The sequence below is a fragment of the Vanessa atalanta genome, chromosome 7 (assembly GCF_905147765.1).
Source record: "Vanessa atalanta chromosome 7, ilVanAtal1.2, whole genome shotgun sequence".
NCBI lineage: Eukaryota > Metazoa > Arthropoda > Insecta > Lepidoptera > Nymphalidae > Vanessa > Vanessa atalanta.
Window position 1 is genome coordinate 9,212,030 of NC_061877.1, and position 22,156 is coordinate 9,234,185.

At 29.8% G+C, this 22,156-nt stretch overlaps 3 protein-coding genes across 5 annotated transcripts; 2 read left to right on the plus strand and 1 right to left on the minus strand.

Moving 5' to 3' along the window:
- The first annotated feature begins 624 nt into the window (after positions 1–624).
- LOC125065173 (CDGSH iron-sulfur domain-containing protein 2 homolog) lies at positions 625–3,376 on the plus strand. The gene is made up of 3 exons (XM_047672656.1): positions 625–841; positions 1,299–1,507; positions 2,836–3,376. Exons 1-3 carry the CDS (start codon positions 745–747, stop codon positions 2,926–2,928), a joined length of 399 nt encoding a protein of 132 aa, XP_047528612.1. The 5' UTR covers positions 625–744; the 3' UTR covers positions 2,929–3,376.
- Positions 3,377–3,845: 469 nt separating this feature from the next.
- Positions 3,846–18,876, minus strand: LOC125065394. Of its 3 annotated transcripts, none has more exons than XM_047672966.1 (7): positions 18,823–18,876; positions 13,193–13,252; positions 8,575–8,740; positions 7,088–7,215; positions 6,546–6,696; positions 4,276–4,342; positions 3,846–4,002 (listed from the first exon to the last, which is right to left on the minus strand). In XM_047672966.1, exons 2-7 carry the CDS (start codon positions 13,236–13,238, stop codon positions 3,997–3,999), a joined length of 564 nt encoding a protein of 187 aa, XP_047528922.1. In that variant the 5' UTR covers positions 13,239–13,252; positions 18,823–18,876; the 3' UTR covers positions 3,846–3,996. The 3 variants fall into 3 exon arrangements, with proteins under 3 accessions (XP_047528922.1, XP_047528920.1, XP_047528921.1); XM_047672964.1 differs by lacking the exon at positions 18,823–18,876 and adding an exon at positions 15,048–15,201; XM_047672965.1 differs by lacking the exon at positions 18,823–18,876 and adding an exon at positions 14,991–15,194.
- Positions 18,877–19,551: 675 nt separating this feature from the next.
- Positions 19,552–21,808, plus strand: LOC125065446. The gene is made up of 4 exons (XM_047673028.1): positions 19,552–19,560; positions 20,442–20,624; positions 21,147–21,525; positions 21,777–21,808. Exons 1-4 carry the CDS (start codon positions 19,552–19,554, stop codon positions 21,806–21,808), a joined length of 603 nt encoding a protein of 200 aa, XP_047528984.1.
- The last annotated feature ends 348 nt before the right edge of the window (positions 21,809–22,156 follow it).

A 22,156-nucleotide genomic window follows, 5' to 3' on the forward strand; every position in this document is an offset into this window, starting at 1 on the left:
AAAAGTAAATAGGGATGATCCACAGATATGGTAATAACATAATTTTGTTCAATTTGAGATTTGTGACTTATAAGCAACAAAAGCAAAGTTCAATAAAGAATGTATTTACAGTTAAATCCAAAGGTCTGAAAAATTACATTTCTAAATTAAATATTACTTTAGTACACTTTCGATTAGAAAGTGTTAATGTCCCTCAATGTGTAATCTCAGCAAAAAAAATGTCTTTATGACTTTATGCTGTTATTTATATTAAATGTTTTAATTATTATAAGTTGTTTTATAATAGATTTAAATTCTAATTGGTGTGCAACAATATATTATTGAGCTATTTATTTATAGCTTTTTGCAGCACATAGCACTAGAAATTAAATTTATATTCGATTAGTGTATTCTTGTTTTTAAAACTAATCGACGCTTTGTAAGAATACATCAATTGTATGTCAAACAAAAGTACTTTATATTATATTTTAAAAGCTTGGCACAGCAACAATCTTACTGCGCTTCTTTTGTATTGCTGTATGTAACAGTCTTATTATTTAACTCCTGACGGTGGTGTCGTCTATCTATGAAGTGTGTCACAGACTGTCAGTTGTCACTTGTCATTTAACACATTGTCATTTGTTCATTATAGTTTTATATTTTTCAGATATCACTACTTAGTACTTAGTGCATGTTGGTCACGTCACTAATCTCGATACCCAATTGTTGTGTAACTTGTTTTTGAAAAGTTAATATTCTTTAATCATGTATATTGTGTCGAATGTAGTTAAAGTTACTATTCCTAACTATTTGGCAAGTTTACCTATCCCTGATTCCATAGGTGGCTGGTTTCGACTTGGTGGTGAGTGTATTTTCCACAAACCTCCGGCTAAATGTAACGATGAGCTCGTGGTGTTTTTTTTATATAAATATTAGGTCAATCAATTTTAGGTAGTTTTCTTTGTTACTTAATTACCTTTTTCTTTTAAAATGGTTATTAAATTATTAAATAATGACTTTTACGGAATATATATATATAATTTTACTATACTTACTATATTTTTTTATTAAATTTTAATCAATGTGAAATGACTAAAAAATGTCTAATCATGTACCATAAAATGTAATTAACTATACAGTTACTTTTGTCAAGGCCATTGACATACTTTCAAGTAATTGTGGTGTTATAACTTTATTCTTAGTAACAATGTTAATAATTTATAGCATGCAATTTCGAAGTTTTCTTACTCTTTTTTTAATTAATAAATTATTTACTTTTATTATTTTTAGAATTTATAATAGTTTTATTTCACTTGCAGTGCGTGATTGGCTAGCATTAATTCCTCCAACTCTTGCTATTGGAGGTATTTCTTACTACTCTTATCAAACTATTAAAAAGGCAAATGAAGCTGGCAATGGACAAGTTAACCCGAGCATCAGGAAGGATATAAACAAAGTTGTAGATTTCATTGACATTGAAGATATTACAGAGAAGGCATCTTTGTGTAGATGTTGGAGGAGCAAGAACGTAAGTATATAATTATATATTTGGAAACATATCCTGATGACAAATTTTATACATACAAACATATCCAGGTCATAGTTAAATTTCTTCTAATAGAATATCTACCCTCATGTGAGAAGGCATATATACTGCATACATAACCTAATTTTATCTAAAGTCTTAAAAAAAGTGATATATGGATAATAAGATTGAGGTTGATTTAAAAAAAACATAGTGCAACAGTATTAATTATCACAGATTTCATTTCTAGTGACACCAATTCTTACATTTTCAAACAAAACAGTGGGAAAATGCATGCAATTGCATTCCATTGTATACTGTTTTAGCTTTAATTTATTATTATAGCCATAAATCAAGGAGGATATTTGACTCCTTTCTTAGTATAAATTTTATAATGTACTAAAATTGTACTAAATTTGTAAGAAAGAAGCATCCTCACTTTCTAGTTAACATTTTATTGTTGTGTACATCTTTCCTCTCGCTTTGCTTTTATTGAAGTTATATTAAAAGAGGGACAGAAGTGTGGAACTGTGTGCACTATATGACTTGACCAATGAGTTGCATAGTGATTGGTGGAGGATTGACCTACAGATTTTACCAATACATTTTCTGAGAGAACATAATGTTAAGCAATGTAAAGGCCTCCTCTCCCTTTCGAGGAGAAGGTTTGGAGCTTTCTCAACCATGATGCTCCAATGCGGGTTGGTCCATACATGTGGCATATTCTCATCCAGGTTTCCACACTAAGTTATACTTCACTGTCAAGCATACAATTAATGATAAACACTAATTAAGCACATGGATTCAGTTGTGTTTACTTGGGGTTCGAATTCAGAATCATTGGTTAAGTTTCACATATGTGTATAACTATTATCTGCCATCATGCCTACATAACATATATGAGCACTGTAATGCTTGGTCTTTTTTTTAAGTGGGTTTTCTAATGATTGGCCAATTATATCATTGAATTATTTAATTATCTGTATATATTTATTTTCTTAAATAAACATAATGCCAATTATGAATCAGAGTTGAGGAAAATATTTTAATAATTCAGATTTTTTTAAGGCAACTTCTCAGGAAATTTGTTATAAGTATTCAAACCATAAATGTTATCTCATTATTTCAATCTTCATATTTTGTTTCTAAGAGATAAATTATTTGTTATCTATACTATCTTGTGTTTGTGTTTATTCTATTTAACCCCAATGTTTCGAAACTGAATAGCATTTGTAAGTAGTAAGCTTTATTGTGTGAAAACAGTATTAATAATAATTTAGTATACCATAAAAGTGAGAGTAACAATAACTATATGTTAAAAATTATTTCAGTGGCCGTATTGTGATGGAGCTCATGGTGCTCATAACAAAGCTACTGGTGATAACACTGGACCAGTGGTTATAAGACATAAGGAAAGTAAGTAATTAATATATAGTCGTGTTTTGTGGTGTGGTGGAGAAACAGAAAAAGTGATCAAAACAGCTCGGAATAATTACTTTTTAACAGCATTTATTAAAAAAAATATTATTCATAAACTATTATATTTCAGTGTAAAAGAAAGGTCAATATTTTAAAAGTTTTGGATGTTTTTATATATTATCTGCTTTCAAGAAATTTGTTAAATTTAACATAACCAAGATGTGTGTAGTTAGACATAGGAAAAATGATGATGATATAAACTAACATTCTTATGAATGAATTTATAAATATTTATAAAAAATAGGACAAATCAGAGTTGTTGTAAGACAATATAACTTTTAAAAATTGCTTCAAAGTGGTTTTGTTATGTAATGCGTTTTTAATTTTAAGTATTATTGTTACCAGTTTTAAATGAACAATCACAATAAAGTTTCGCATTTCTATTGCTTTTAATTTTTTTTTCTTTATAAACTCTTACACAAAATTAAAAAAAGTATCGAAAAATCATCCCTTATTACCTTAGCATTAATCACATCACAGACTTGTTTCGTTCTAAATTAAAAATAAATTAATATTATAACCACATGCCAATCATAAAAAAATCCAACATGACCAACTCGATTATGATAATTACAAATATATGGCACAGGTTATTTTTGTATATTTTTACATAAATATTTTCAATACTATTTATATTATATAATTTAATATATAACTCAATTTTTCATATAAGATAGAATATTTAGCAAATCTTTTTACTTAAAAAATATATATAACACAAAACATTAAAAAAAATTACCCAAAAATGCAATATAAATTAATATTTATCATATGTAGCTTCTTGAAGTAGAACATTTAAATAGTTATACACATCATTATCAATAGTTATCACATACATAGATCGCAAGATATGTGGCTCAAATATTAGGTCATACATCTAAAACATAATCTTTCTTAATCAAATTCAGTCTTGTTATTTTAAAAACTCTTATATAACTTCGTGGCTCGATACATTTACGTCAATACTTGATTTGACAAAAATTTGTAAAGTATTGAAGGAACGAACATAGTCTTCACAACTGAAAAAAAAAATGGTCAAAGTTATCTATATGTAACTTATGTAACTTTATATTAAACTATATTATATTTATTATGTTTTTGTTTTATGGAACGTTAACACTAGCTTATTCTTTACACATTATATTTTATAATTATTATTATGCGAACAACCTTGCATGGTATGGTCATATTTTACTGTTGTGTTACTGAAGATATTTTTCACAGGTAATTAAAATTGTTCAAAATTGTAATATAAATGTATTTGAAATGAAAAATATATTTGATTATATTACCTCAATTCTTGTTTCAGCGACAATTTCTTCATTTCGTAAAAGTTCGTGCTTTAATCCATTTTTCTTCCTGAAATATATTTGGGAGCATTAAGTTTTGGGGGTATATAAAGGTGATATTTTAGAGGGAGAACTTTAAATTGTCAAAAAAAACAATTTGTATCTTCATGAAGATTATTTGAGTCGAGATGGCCCAGTGGTTAGAACGCGTGCATCAACCGATGATTTCGGGTTCAAACTTAGGCAAACACCACTGAATTTTAATGTGCTTAATTTGTGTTTATAATTCGTCTCGTGCTCGACGGTGAAGAAAAGCATCGTCTAATTTCAACGAAATTCTGCCACATGAGTATTCCACCAACCCGCATTGGAGCAGCGTGGAATATGCTCCAAAAACCTTCTCCTCAAAAGAAGAGGAGGCCTTAGCCAGCAGTGTGAAATTTACAGGTTGTTAATGTAAAAAATGTAATTTATTTTTTAATATGACTTAGGGCATTCGGCTTCTGCGATTGGCGATTGGTGAGATCATATCCTAATATCATAATTGCATTTTGGGAAAATAGAATGAGGGTTAGATAGTATAGGTATTAGTATTTATTACAAACTGACTAATTCAGTGTTATTGCTATTGCGGAAGTTCGTTCGTGGATAGAGCAAATATTGTACTTACTGTTATGGAGTGTAATAAATAAATAATGTATTACTAATAATACTAAGTTCCACTTTTTGGCCAAACTTATTTATTATTTTATTGGTGACATTTAATAAGTAGATTTCATGAAATTTACGATTGATGCAGTATCTTTAAAATACAGTAGATAATCATATCATCCGGAACGGTATAAGAATCAAGGCTAGTAAGCGAAAGGCAATAATTTAATCATGCAGTCCGATAGACATAGACAAATGTAAAATAGCTAGGCGGATGAGTAAATGACATGAAATGATGAATGAAACTTGTTCTAGTCACTAGTAAGTGGTTACACAATGGCATGTAAGAAATAGTAACAATTTCTTATATCACTAGTGCGTCTTTATCCTAGGGAGCTAAGATGTTACAAGAGGTACTAAAAATTGCAGTTTGGCGGCAGAATATCTAGTGAGTGGGTGGTACCTAGCCGGGCGGCTTGCACAAAGCCCTAGCACAAAGTTAAATACTATAATATTATGCTAACTAACTACGAACACATTTGACATAATATCTTAGTACCCGAGGCTGGCTGCTTCTTGGCAATGTTTTATTGAAGAACAAACAAATAAAGAAAAAACTTATTTTTATGGGCGCACCTCTCGGCTGTACGCAGAACAAATCACCAAAAATTTTATCATATTTGGATGTATGGAATGCATAGAACATTCCTAAACTCATTTTTATTTACTAAGATAAATTTATAGATAATGAAACTTAAAAAATCCATGTCGTCATAATTCAAAAGAAATATTTATTAACATAAAAAAATCCAAAGTCAAAGAGCAAAGATTTATTACCTAGTCGTCCTCCCTATATCGTTAGACAGACAATACATGTTTATTTTATTATTCCTAAAGAATTGAAATAAGATGAAAATATTCTTTGTTCAAGTAGACTCTTAAAAGCACTTTTGAGTTGCCATGTTACTGAAATTAATGGAATACGTAACTATAAATCTACAACATTTTTGAAATGTACAATGTGCAGAGAATAAAACTCTTTTTCTCACATAAATATCACAAAGACATATTATTTTATGGTAGGAGTGTGTATATTACGAAAGAAAAGTGTCAGGACGTTTGGTTTCCACTTGTGCACTTCACAATGCGTTTCCGTCCCACTTGACCGCTTCCTACGCAGCTCGGCAGCTCGCGGGAATGTATCAAATTACCTCACACAATGCTTGAGCTGTAACTTCGTGCTCGCCGGGAACCCACTAAATAAATAGTCTACCCAAAGGTTAATAAAAGACTTAAAAATGTGGACCCCTGAAGCGAATTATAGCGTTGTGTTTTATTTGTGTAGGTTGATAAAATTGATTAAAGTTTAGAGATATAAATAGTAGTTACAAGCGTTGTATGTTATTAAGAGATTATTGATAGGATATTTTTCCACTATTGTTCAACTTTCCGTTTTATTACGCAAATCTACAGTACTGTACTCATACATATTATGCTAATAGGTAGTCATAAAAGAGATCAACAAGTAGGATTATTTTATGCCAGAGATATAAGTGTGCTAGGGACAGTCAGAATAAATATTCTCTAAAAAATCCTATATATTATAATTTCCTGAGACTTACAAGTATATCCGTCTCCATACAATAAGAGCAGAGTAAGCGAGAACGACGATGCTGCAGGTAACCGCAACCATAATGCCTGCAGCGGTGCCGACTGGCTCGCCACGTGTCGCCGCGTATCGTCTCTGAGAATCCTTGCGCACTGGTTCCTCTGCTATAGATATTATGCAAGAACACAAAATATAATTAAAGTTTCTTAACAACTAAACATTAAATTATAGATAATTGCATAAAAAAATTTAAGACTAGTTTTTTTTAATGTTACATTGTGAATAAGTATTTTTTACAAGTGGCTTAATAATTAGGACGCGAAAAATTTTTCAAGCAGGCAAGGATGTAGGATGACTTTTGAATCCCCATTTTACAAGAATATCAAATTATTATACTTAACAAAAAATTTAATTTTTAATTTTTTTTTACCTTACTACATATAAATTGTCATCTTTAGTTAAAATTTCGTTATTTGTAATCTTGTCTAGGTAATTTATGTATGACTCTTGGCATGTCTCAGTTACTTTTAACATTGATTTTTTGAAATAACGAACCTTGAAGGAACTCAGCTTGAGAATCAGGTACAACCGGCACGTCAACTTTACCGTCTTCAGCATCTTCTGGGAATGTTGGTAAAGCGGGGGTGTCGTCTTTAGAGTGCAACATGTCGAATACTTCGGACCTGATGAAATTGAGAAAAAAATTCATTGATCTATTTAGTCGAGTTAGTAAAAAAGTGTCTGTGGTGGAAAAAAATAAATTTTACTTATTTCATTCAGATAAAAAAAGTTACAGACCGGTTGAGAGTATTTTAACTTATATTATCGTCTAACAGCTATTCACGAAATAACCTAAACAATTCATGCAAGGGATAATATATAGGAAGTGTTTACGCCAACGTATATACATATTATAAATTCCTTTTAAATGACCGCCTATTACCTATCTGTAACGCCTAGACTAGGCGTAGGACCAACGGTTTTACCACAATAACTTCTAAGAATTTCGAGACAAAAACTTTTTTAGACTGACACTGAATTCCCACGCGAGAATCCCGATATTATGCGTAGCCTTACAAGTGAGACACTGGAGTCTAGACTAACAAGGCGGTTAAAGTTTATTATAGTAACTGGCTGTCGTTTTGTACACATAATAGGTACTACATGTTATAAGATAATAGAATCACGTGTGATTACGTTACAAGTCTGCTTTAAGTTAAAAAAATACAGAGAATTTTAAATCATTACCTGGGAAGCATCAACATTACCAAAATTATACGTAAAAGATATATATATATATATTGGATTATATACACGACAACTTTCTAGTGTTTAATCTAATCGACATTCCTATGTATAAGTCTTCAAGTACGATCACATATTTATCACATTTGCTGTGAATATATACATTTTGTACAATTTATCTAACAACAAAAAAAAAACGTTCGTGTAAATTAAATTTTCCAGTCCCACGGTTTTTAATGTTGTAATGATTCACTGTTAGTTGTTACTAACACTTCGATGTTAGGTGCGCTGTACCGTTCTAAGTCTCATGTTAATCTCCAGTGTCTGATTTGGATTATAAGGGTATTGTGAATAGATATTTTGTATCTAGAATCTATTTTCCTAATGCATCTATATAGTAAAAAATTAAGTAATAATTTGGTGCACAAGAGTAGTCCGGTAAGAACCGGAGTTATTTTTAATAAGTTAAAGTTTCATTTCAAAATCTAAAGTTTCACGGGTTTTGGTTTTGCATTAATATCTATAGTGTAGGTACAGTGGGTACTAACCACTTATTAGTCATTCTACCAAACTTGTCTACTGTTTTAAAATAAGTTGAGTGTCATTACAGGAGCAAGGTTCATAGCATCTTGATGTCATGGATATGTTGGTTGACAGGCCATAGACTGTGTAAACAGTTGTTTACATTTTATGCAGCATCAGCGTTTATGGGTGATGATGTCACACTGGATTGGGTAACCTATTTATTGTTTGTTAATGAATAATATTATTTATATCCTAGTTTTGTCTACAGTTACCTGCTAACTCCATCTTTGTCGTCAACTAGAAGCTTCAAAAGCGTTGCATTTGCCTCCAAAGTCTTGTATCGGCTGTTGTCTTCAACCTCTTTCAATAAGCTAGGCGGTGTTGCATCTTGTGTCACCGTGTCTTGCAACGAGTCGTGACTCTGGCATGGTGCTGTACCTATAACATTATTTTTTACTATCATAACCAAGCTGGATGCAAGTAGTCGAAGATAGATCACAATGGCGTGCAATTGGAGAGGCCTATGTCCAGCAGTGGACAAGTATGGGCTGCTGATGCTGATGATGACCATAACCAAGTCTATGTAACGATATATTTAAAAGTACCCTAATCTTTGTTAATGTTATAATTTATTAAAATTAAAGTGCTCGTTCCACTTATGTACAAAAATATTACTTATAACGAAGAATCAAATATTTCAATTAGTGGGTCATGCATGTCTCCACTGTGCGCTTAACGGTTCTTCAAGCCCAGTCCTCTCGAATCTTATGAAAATTTGAATTTACGTTTTAACGCGGACGAGTTAAAAGATGTGACTCATCAGTAAGCAAAGATCTAAGATACGGTAACCTCATAATTTTGAAGTGAAAGTAACTCAACTAGACAAATCTACAACATAGTTATTTTATTTATGACCGATGATTAGTGTCCCACCGCCTATTGTCGTGACAGTGTATATATAATGCACGATTAGTGTTAATTAGTCGAATAAATAACCTTATTTAATTCGTAATGAGTTTGAAGAAGTCCGTTAGTTGTATTTAGGTCCTGTACTTTTATATTATTTTGTTAACCTTACCCTTCATGAAAATAATGACTACATAGTTGTTTCATTAAATATAATTAAGAACTTATTATTATTATATATGAGAAATTGTATTGACGCTTGTCGCTTAATTTAATTCGATTAGCTGGAAGAGTAATAATAATATATTCAATTAATATTGAAATAGTATCTACTTCAGACTAATGAGCATTTTATGTTATTTTAATGATTATATAAATTAAAAAAATATACATAACAATATCCATCCTATTTCATACATTAAATTTCTACGGCGTTCTTTGTTGGGGATTTCATAGTTGTTTAAATTATAAAAAGGCTTTGTATAAAACGAGATGAGCATAAATAGCAGCGTTATTTCTTTTTGTCCCGTTTGTTGCACGCGGCAGCTGCCGGAAAAACGACCATTGGAGTTTCCGTGCGCAATCCGATTAAAATCAGATTATATACAACCCGATGCAGTTTCAATTACGATATACCTTAAAAGTACTCACAACATAATGAATCTGTAATGTGTTCCTTATTTAGTCGCTATTGCAAATTAAACTTCTTTAAATCATGAATTGTTACTTTTAACAATTTTCAACTATGTCCATTAGATTATCTGGTAAATACTAAAACGCTTACTATATCAGTTGATAAATTATTTTGTAATAGCGCAGGTTTCCCTTTTTTGTCATACCTTCTTCGTGTGATCAAGCTCGAAGAGTATGTAATCGTTAGAAGACTGGTTTACTTTACAAATATTTCGAAACACGTGCATTTAAAACGTTTTAAAAATCATCCTTATCCGCTTGTGAATTGGTTAAGTGCTCACTTATCTTGAATTGTTCAAATAGCCATGTCGTTACTGACGCGTCATAAACTCACAAAATATACATTAAATTAGGCATGTTACAATGATACCTAAAAAAACCCTTTTTTTAGTAATATTAGGTAGGATTTTTTTTATTGACTAATCCTGTAACTATCTACGTTTTTATTACATTTAAACGCAGAACTATTAATTTCTTTAGCTATAAATATCCTAGCCTTGTTCGAAAGTGTATAGACTTTCAGGTTTGTGCTCAACTAAGTGAATTCAAACCAGTTGCAAGTTTGATACACTCACAGAACAATTAATGGATATTCGAAATGGCATCAAAATTAATAGAACTTAATTAATTAAATTTTATTTCAGTATAGATATGGGATAAATATTGTAAGATATTATATATAGATGTATATGAATTGTATAATAGTTTTTACATTTTCTGCATCGTTAATGCCACCTCTACTAAGTTTATTGTTCTAAGGATAAACTGCAGTTAAACTATACTAAGATATACGTGTGTAATATATTGGCATCGAAAGTGGCCAAGATTTCTCGTCGGGCCAACATTTTTTCCACTTAAAAGTACCCAGGGTCGGCCTTACTTATGTTATATGTATGAGAACTCTCACGTGCGAAGGAGAAAGGTAACTCATGTAGCTTTGCGAACAATAATGACTGATTGGTCTTTTTATCGTTTAGCGAGATTATTAGATTGCAACTAAATGTGCTGAATAGCGATCTTAGAACTTTCTCATTTTAATGCTTAAAATTATTATTCGTCCATTTAACAAATATTAATACGACATAACCAAGACTATGTCGTAAAAAAAAAACTATATATGTATAGTATATTTATGTGAGTTCATTTATCACTAGAGAATCGAAGGCGACTATGACCACTCACTTTCAGTCACGTATAAGCACTCATTTAGGACACGAGAGCCTTGGTGATGTTGGTGATAGGCGAAGCTAGTAAGTAGACAGCTCGAATTGTCATATATTATGTTCTAAAACGTTTCTGTATATGTACGGATTTAACGTATGCACAAAAAATAGGTAACTTCAAAGTTCAATTATAGTTTTTCAAAAATACAATTATTTTTTTTCAATAAAATAGACCGTATCATTAATAATTTATCTTCTTATAGTCAAGTGATCATCTTTCTAAAGGTAAAATAATACGGAGCCGACGCTGCGAAAGGTCATACTAAGGTAAATGAGTAACATAACATGTTGTCTTCATGGACGTACTTACTCATATGAGTCACTAGACTACGTGTAAATTAATAAAAAATACGATAGACGCGTTCAGAAATAACACTTAATCATTACAGGCAATATTTAAAAAAAACCCGATATATTTCTGTCAACATTTATGAATCGCCGAAATCATTCTGAGTCAACCGCGATCTCACCTGGTTCTAAGAACATGTTGTGATTATCATTAAGTTGCAATTAGATTGTACCGATGACCCGCTGTGAATAATGATGTCGCTTCTTAGTCGGAAAATTGCTTTGTTGAACGGGATGTGATATAACAAGTAGCTGCTAGCTAATAAATATTAAAAGGAAAATCATTGAGTGTTCAGAATGAATAATTTTCATTCATAATAATGGACACAATTATATGTAAAATTCCTTTTGACGTAGATAGCTATTAATCAGACGGCTTAGGAATATAATACAATTTCAAACTTATAGATAGAGCATGTAGAAAAACTTGTGGATACATTAAGTAATTCCGTAGACTTATTGTTCTTAATAATGATAAATATTATTCTTATTATAATGATTTTTAAATATACAACCGTAACAACTGAATTTGCATACGTTTGATGGTATAATTAAATTACTTTATTGATTTTAGAGTTAGAAGAATTGTAAATAGCATGTTTAAACGTGTTAAACTCTAGCTTGAATTTGGTTGATAAACATTTTCGTATATTTTAATGACTTGGAGAAATGTTTTTATAAGATATATATAGATACCTAATACCTAACCTAACTTAAAATTAAAATTACGCACTCAAGTATGACTTAAATACAATATAAAGGGGAAAGAATAAGAAAATTATTACTAATTCTAAGCTATGTTTTTTATATTCCAAGGTTAAGATACTGTACAAGTATTAATGTGTTAATGTTAAAGCACACCAATTTGTGTTGTTTATTAGGAGGTTTTCTTTCAGGTAACCTTGAAAAATTTTGTACAGTTTATTATTTCACATGTATTTATTTCTTGTTTATAGCTTAGCTGTATTAACAAAATTAATTTAAATTCAATAAAAACAATCATTATAGTGAATTTCTGTTTATTCACTATATAGGATATTATTATAACAGAGTTATTCGGTATAAACGAGACTCTTACACAGCCTTCGAAGTTTTGTCAAGACAGTGAGACCAGGACTTTTCCGCGGACAATGATATTTAGACAAAGACAATTTTACTATTTTTTACTAATTAGATATATCCTAATTGAGAGTAATTTGATTACTTTATTACAGAAGTCCCACTGCTGAGTAACGGATACCATTTTTTTTTATTAAAAGAAGGTTTTTTTTTTTAAATTAAACTGAAGCAATCAATCTGTAACAGCCAACATTCTTGCTAAATTAAATTAAGTGAATATTTCTTTTTAACAATGTTGGGTACTGGTACTTCTAAGTTGCGAAGATTAAATCAGCAATGGGAAGTCATTAAATTTTATTAACTATTGACATGCAATCGATTTATTGTAAACAGCTTGCGAGAAATTCGTGGGACTCCGTTTTATTATAAATGAAAGTTAGCAGGTGGCTTAGAATTGAGTGCATTAAATCACAAGATTTAATAATTAACATTCATGAACATGGTATATACTTAAATGAAGATTTGTAGAATATTGTTTTGTATCACTGTATTGTCGTGTAATTCGTTCAAAAAAACATTAAAACACATACGTCATTAAAACGATCATTACAATAATGAGGTTAAATAAGATTATTATCAAAGGAAAAATTACTTGACTCACCTAAAGCAGCCACAACCACCAAATACAAGAACTGGTACTGGGCCATGAGTCACGAAGGACCTGAGAACACAAAGACGTGATTAAAACGAACCCGTTTACTATTTATTAATTAAAGTTTGGTACTTCAAGTATATGTTGAAATAAAGCGTAGTTAATTTCATGCTAGATATTGAAACAATAGTCACAATAGTTTGAGAATTGTTGATACAAGTCTACGATAAGACCAAGTCTTAATATTAATTCTTAAATATCAAATACCTACTCGTAACAAATAGTAGTAGATACTTTGAAAATCACGTTGCAAATGGACTCTTTTTACTGTAGTTAAAAGATAATTTACTTTAATGTAGGTGGATATGTTATTTCACATGACTAGCGTTGTTTTTTTATTATTAAATATAAATTCAATCTTGCTTTTTTTTACGATCATAATTTATAATTATTAATGTCTAGCTTAAGGACACGGCCTCGAAGATCGTAGTATTTTTACATAGTAGTAATTTCATATTTATCGGTAACTTTCAATAGTTTATTTTTATTTATTCTGGAATCATCGTAGCGAAATATAATGCATATTTTTAAAGCTTTGAAACACACAACGTTTCATTAAAATCGGTACGATAGTACGATAGTTTTTTCGATTGCAATGTAAAGGACATTGCACCGATCGGACAATATACAGTTTTTTAATAACACAGATGAATCTCTTATAAATAAATTTTATTATTAAAATAAAAAAATAAACCTTTTGCATTGTTTTCGCTATTGTTTTTCATTATTTTTAAATGTATGTTTTACGTTATAATTACCCATAAGCATATAACACTAAATAATCTGAGCTTAAAAGTCAAGTGAGTTACCACATTATCAAAAACACGATAAGCAATTACATACTACCTAGACACATACTACCAATATCTTACATAAAACTTGTCTTATATTTAAATAATTTGCCTTTTCTCACTTATCAGATAGTAGTATCAGCTGTGGTTGGACAATTGCCCGGTACATATGAAGATAAGCGAATGTAATACTTATATTGATAATAATTAATAGGTATACAAATATCATATCATCGCATGAATATTTTACCACAATACAAACAAACGATAAGCAAACTTAAAATACTTAAATAATCCCGCGACAAATACATTCATATTGAGATCACTTGTTTGTTATAAAAAACAAAACAATATCACGATATGTTGTTTACAAATAACAAGAACAATTTCAGTATAATTGAATTTTTGATTAAAAATTTAAGATATATTTACATTATACAAACACTGATTTGTGTATAGTAGTAAATGTCAGAATTACTGGCTTAACCAAAGCGGATATAAAATATAAACGTAAGTAATGAAAAAGATTATGTGCAGTAACATTTCTGGAGTAAGAAATAAATTATACCTTAAAAATGAGAAACTTATTGCATAATTACAGTAAAAGAACCCAATACAACGAAGTCTTCGAATTCAAGAATAAGGTATAATATGTTACACTGAGAAGGGTAACTCAGAATAAACATAGATTGATAGAAATAACACAGATCGGGAAACAAAGGGCAAAAATCTCCTTCGTTTACTTTTATCCTAATATATTTAATCACTTAACTCTAACAGCTTTATATATTTTATTAATAAAAAACTGTTCGTAAAATATGCATACTATTATTAAACTAACTATTAGTTCGTGTCTGTATCCCACATTACATTTAAAATATAGGATTTGTGATTTTAAATTGAAATTACAATTTATTCATGAATTAAATTGATGAAAATAGCAAAACAATATTCACCGTGATTAACTTTCGTGATAACAGGAACTAGTTGTTATAATGAAGTACTAAAAATACCTGGACGCGTCGGGTTGATATCCAATGTTCACTTTTTAACTCAATTTAATCTCCACTTGCTTTGTCACTATTCGATCCGGTTTGACCACGGGTGCACAGTGCGTGCGCGTACGTCGGGCTCTTGCGGCAATCTGCGCTCGCGCACCCGTTGGGGCAGTGCCGCTGACCTCCCCGATGCAGGAAGTTCACGAAAAATCTTATTGTATAATGGATGCGGTACAATCTTTCACGTTTCAATGAAAAAATATTACGCTACATTACGATAATTAAATATCAGCTATAGTTCCTGTTTGCGTGATTCATTGATAAATAAGAAATTATATAAAAACAATCGATTTTTATGAAAAATATCGATATTTATTTGAGCAAGTTCTCATGCAATTTATAAATTTTAATGAAAATTCAAAAGTATGTATGTATAAAATAATAATAGGTAATTGATTCTTCTCGATACACTGAGGTCTTAACTGTTGCGATATTTGAATAGCACATAATTAGACGATAAAAATATAATCTCTACCAACACGTGTACTTATAATAATATTAGTATCTGCCAACATCTGCTATACAAGTCTTTGACTCACACATAGAACGTGTCGATACCACAATGTTTACGTCTCTGTATTCCTGGGTATAAATAACCTAGGGCGAGGTTAGCCGATGTAGAATCAAGAATGTGCTAAATTTATTTATCATCGTAGTTCTTTAGATACGGACACTAATAGAAATGAACTATTTTTAATTTATTTAAAATATACATTGTATATGTATTTATGTAATTACTTATTATGATTATCCTGTTCAGTTAAAGGAAATTTGGTATAAAATGAAGTTCTTAAATTTTGTATTTTATTTTATAAGCCTTTTACACTGGTTTTCTGAAATGGATTGTCAAACAGGTTTTATATGTATTTAGAGCAATTTTTTCTTATTTTTGTAGAAAATAAAACAGCAAGCTACAGGTTAATAAAAATTATGGTATAAATTAAGTTATATTAAAAATATATAAAATACAACATAGTGATATGTTTATAAGATAGTGAACGTTTAGTTTAGTCTATATTCAATGCCGTTCAAATTTTTAATCAAGCATGTGCGTTTTCATTACTTCATGTACTAGTGTGACCTCTCAGGAATTGAACTCTGCCCTAAGCGTCGCTGCTACATTTTCTGCACCTACGCTTCGTACTGTGCAAATACAATAGGTATATTTATTACGTTATAGAAGTACTATTCATATATGTATAAATGCTATAGAAAGGAAAGTTTTGTTTATTTCAAATCGAATAATTGATTTATGTAAAACAAATATATATATATATATATATATATTATTTTATATAGATTATAGAACATTGTTTCCAGGTTACCAAATTTTATGTTAATAAAGAAAATATTTTATAAATAAATTGTATATTTAATGTGATTAGATAACAACATCAACAGAGGATATAGGTAGTTCCGGTTTGCGATTTCGTAATGAACGATGATTAAACAATAACAAACAACTTACACCAAAGGCATAAGGTAATTTATGATAGAAAAACTCAATGGTTTTCTATTGGCCAGACCTGGGATTTAAAAACAGGACCTCGGCATCAACCTTACAGTTATAAGCTAGTCACGAGAAAACTAGAACGAACCAGAAGAATAATCTATAAAATTTAAATTTACACAATTTCTATTGATAATATTGTATAAAAGTAATATATATTTTGTTTCATTAATATCAGTATTTATTATTAATATAATATTTACATAATAATCGTTTTTTTCTTAATAAATTTTATTTGTGGCAATTTTCAAATAAATTAGTGACTACTTGATGTTATTGAAAACTAAACTGTCATCAACAGTATTAACCTAAAACTACTGCAATATTGTGTTTTGTATATTTGTGAAAAAATATATATAATTATGTTATAAACATTGATAGATAATGTAATAGTACTCACCGTAATTTAACAAATAAAAAATTAAAAAAAAAAAAAAAAAACGAAAAATGTATTGAAACGAAAAGAAAATGCGTTGGCGTCTGTTTAAAAGTCGTTATATAGGCACGGGTTTATATGCGGCCACTGCTCAGGAATTGAAGAGAAAGGAATTAGAAGTCGAGCTTAGAGAAGAAGAAGTTAATAAAAAATCCAAGCAATTGGAAAAAAGGATTGATGAATTGAAAAAACGGTCTGAACATAAGGCTAAGAAGGATTTAGCAGCAGCAGCCAAATTAGAACAAGCCCGTAAAAATTTGTTAAAAGTCCTCTACAGCAATAAAAAATTTAATAAATGTAAAAAATGTCATAAAAATGAAAAGAAAAATCGAGAAAAATCGAAAAGAAAGTCAGAAAATACAAAACAAGCTGGAATAGATGTTTTACATAATTTCTTTGACAAATATTTTAAAATGGAAAAAAAAGTTAATAATTTGGTAAAGATAAATAGTCGAGATTTTATAGATCATTTAAAACGGATACTTTTGCAGCCTTATACTAATTCATATCCATCTTATAAAACGTCCAATATCTACAAAAGAAACAGATGCGATCCATCTTTTGGTGATTGTTACTTGATGTCTTTACGAAAAACTCCACAACTATGGATATACCACCAATGGCCTCGGTTTTATCCGCAGTACTTAAGTGTGCGAGCTCAGTGCAAAAACTGTGGATTTTTATTCATGATTTTGTTTGGGTTCTTGTTATGGGTACCTTGCTTTATTTGTATAGAATTATGTGAATGTTTAATTTGTTGCTGCTGCTCTGATTGTTAATGAAATATGGTACTAGTGTATTATCTATGTATGGTACACAGAAAATTAAAACGTCAATATTTAAAAAATATTTATTTGTTTGTAAATATTCGTTATATTCACACTATTCGAATTTAGTCTATTAAAATTTAAAAAAAAAGAAGTATCGAGCTACAGCGTTTTCGCACTTGACATTATATTAAAAATAAATGTCATTTGGATACATTTTTTATAGTTGTATTATTTATCTATAGTTTTCGATTACTATAAAATAAGAAATATATATTTCTATTTATAATCAGAAGTTACATATTATATTTAACATGTTTTAACCAATTTAGCGAAATACTTTTACAAAAAATATGGAGCATGATTGTGTGGCTTTTCATAGATTACGACTATTAAATTTTAATAGACTTAGTGACCATTATTGTCGAAATTGTGATCAAATAAAAAAATACCATGACCACGAGGAAAAAGACAGTAGCCTTGAAATAAAAAGGAAACTTATGACAAAATGCTCATGTGGCAAAAATTCAAAATGTGTAAAAAGTACTTCACAAGTATTTTTACAAAAAAGGCTTAGGTCACCTCTTACAATGACAAATTGTCCATCAAAAAAGTTATCCTTTGGTAAGTAGAATAAAATTATTTTCTACTATTTTTGTCCTTTTCTTTACAAGTAAATTTGTTTTATATTAAACTAGATATTACCTACGGCATCGTTCCCTTAATTTTTCGGAATAAAAAGTCTAAGCCACTCTCTGACGCACAAACTATCCAAAGAACTGACTGTAAACGTGAGAGAAAGAAAGACGAAGGAATACGCAAACATGCGCAATTTGGTACTTACGTATTAACGCCACCGCACCAAAAAAACATTCTGCTAATGCGAAATAAAATAGGTTCGGTTAGGTTTTATTTTTTTATTTATATATAATTTGCATTCGCAGAATTTGTTTTTTGCTGCAGTGGCGTTAATGCGTATAGCCTATTCCAATTTAAGTAGGAAAAATGTAAGCCAACCTTAGATTTACATATTTCATGCGATTTGCTAATAACTCAGCTATATTGTGCACTACTAAGAGTTTATGATTAATATATCTTTATGTATAATACGACACTATAACACTTAACCACTTATTTCCACTTTAATTTTAATTCCAAAATTCCGATAACAGTTTCGTTCACGTTCAAAACGCCATTTTTTCGCAAATCCATCGTGAATATTATAGTTTGATCAAGCGATATCGCGATATCGCGTCAATATGCTGTCAAATGTTGTTTATTTGGCTTTTGGTTGGAGTAGAGAATAAGTACCCGCATTTTTAATAATAATATGGATTAGCAAACATTGGCGGATGAACATACATTTGGGTGTTTCTTTATGTGTGAGTCCCATGCTGTATAATTAATTCTTGTAGTTACAGTACAAGAATTACTTTACACGAGCTTGCGAGAGAATTAGTTTACACGAGTTAATTACCTTAGTATCTGTTTTAGGTGCATCGAAGAATCCAATTAATACTAATATCATACAAAAACCAGGAAGGTCACTTGACGTTGAGCAAAAATATTCGTTGTATGGTGTGTTTTCTGATAAAATAAAATCGAAAGTTTATAGTTTATTAAAGTCTAAAACAGGTTTAAAACGAAAAAAATGTAAAGTAAAAAAAAATGACTGCAAAAGCAATGATATTCAAGTTTTATTTGACGCTAAAAAATTCAAATCTCAAAAGAGGCTTAGAAAGCGAAATGCTTTTGGTGATTACAAAAGATTCGATTTGTTATATAACTCAAAATCGTCATGCGATGTAAATGAATTACCGTGCAATAATTTAGCGCAAATTAATAATAAAATTACTAGGCATAGACACGATTGCGTGAAAATCGAAACAGATATTCAAAAAAATAATACAAACCACTCTTTAGGAGCTTGTGTTTGTACCAAACCAGTAAATTCTAAATTGGTCGATTTTCCATGTGGTAAAATGTGTAAATGCGTAGATTTGAATAATATTTTAGACAGAAATTGTAATTACAGCGTGACTAAAGAAAATCAATGCTCACGAAAAAATCGAAAAGTGTCAGTTACACCTTCTTGTTTTTCTATTTGTAAAATTGGTGCTGGAGATTCAACCACAAATCGACATAGTTTATATTCAAAAATTCAAGCAAAGTGTATGGAGAAACATACTGGCAATGGTGGTGGCGATACAGTACTATTAAAATGCACACAAAGAAAACCAACGTATTCTCTTCATTCCGTTTACTTCAGTAATAATCATCTCGTAGCTATAATAAAATCCGTTACAAAAATTTTGCTCTTGAGCTTCGCGATTATAGCATGGTCTCCTTGCATTATATCAGTTTATGTATATTGGTTAATTACTTATCCATTACGACCACAACATATTTTTACACAATCCAAATATGATGAATGTGCTAAATGTAAATCATGTTTTCAATGCGGAAATGCATTTTGGTATTCCATTTTTCATTCAATTGTTCGAGCTTTGGAAAAACTTGGTCACTCTTATAATATACTAGTCTCTTCAATAAAAAATAAAAAACATGAAAACAAAAACAGAATAGGGTCGTTCTTACCACAATCTACTGTAATAAATAAATGTCTACGTCACAAGCACAGAAAATTGCACTTTAATGCAAATCCTAGGGAAAGGTATACCTTGTGCTATATGCAACGTAGAGGATGGATTATAAAACCGAGAATACACCGCAAGCGAAAACACTACTTACACAAATATTATCCGATAGACAATATTGACAAATCATGCGTAGCAGCGAAAAATAAACAATATCCTGAAGTTTTTGGAATAAACACTCCCGGAACTTTACCTGGCTTAAAATGTCTACCATGTATACAATTATCTAAAAAAGGTCACAAAGAAATAAATAAATCTAAAAAAAAATTCAGAACTACATCAAAAATAGTTTCTACTAAAAGTTGTCCTGTTTTTCCTGTTTCATCTACATCGAGGACCGAAAAGCCTACATCCAAATTTACTTTAATAAAAAACTTAACTGAGTGCAATACATCAGCCATATTTAAAAGAGGAGCAAAATCTTGTACGTCAAAGTTCATAGGTAATTCATTACTTGAATCTATTAAAAACACTGAAAACAATACATGGAAAAGAAATATTGGTAAAACTAGATATTCGAGAAACGTCCTTTACAACACTCAAATATATTCGCCATTTACTAATTATTTATCTAGACAAAAACATGAAGAACCTTTTTTTAATAAATATGACGGATGCAGTTTCTTTAAAAGAAAAACGGGACGGACTCCATGTTCGTGTAAACATAGAATAATTTTATCACAGAGTAAGCGGTGTCCTTACTGCCCTAAAACTAGCTTCGTAATACCTCCGAAACAAAAGAAACGAAATAAATCTGTATCACTAACAAGAGATAGTTTTAGGAAATTGAAACATATCAATCAATCCAAAAGTGTAACTACAAAACAAAAAGTATTTAGAAATTTCAAGACTGCTTGGAAAAATATCAAAAGTGTTGCGTGTGAAACGGATATTGAAGCGTGGCAGAATGATTATATTTGCAAAGATATATATGTTAGCAATTTAAGAACAAAGCCATGGTTTTGGGTTTATAAGTTCTGTCCTTTTTTTTATCCCTACTTTTTAGTATTTATTAGATTTAACGAAAACTGCGCTCATTGCTTTTTATTGATGGTTTCGTCATGTATTTGGTTCCCAATAATGTGTTGTTGTTACCTTTGCTGTTCATTAATTTCCGAATGTATATAATATTTTAAATTGTAAATTAATTTTTGTATTAGTATTTATTTTATTAATAATTTGATTAATATGGTTTACTATGTTATTGTATGAATTTAAATAAATTTAAATTTTCGCTTTTCTAATACCGCTGTCTAATATCTAACTACCCTTATTATTATATTTTTTATTTACATTGTATTCATTATATTCTAGATGTCTCATTTCACACTTATGAATCTGGCTAACTAGCTAATGTATTCGATACCCTTACATAATTATAATTAATAACAATTAAGGGATTAATACGTTGATATACGAAATTTGAGACTTATTGTGAAAATAATACACACGACTTTTTTATTTGTGTAAGTGAAAAAGAGATTCGTATTATTAGATAGAAATCTCTTTATTTTGAATGGTACTATTGTAATTATTTTATTATGTTATTATAGGAAATAAGTTGGAATTTTTGCTTAAAGCAGTATAGTGCAATTCCGTTGCCTCTTATATGAAAAAGTGGTTGTAACGTTCTGCTGTCAAAACATTGTCATATAAAATGTATAATGTCAATTGTCAAACAAAATATCAAAAAG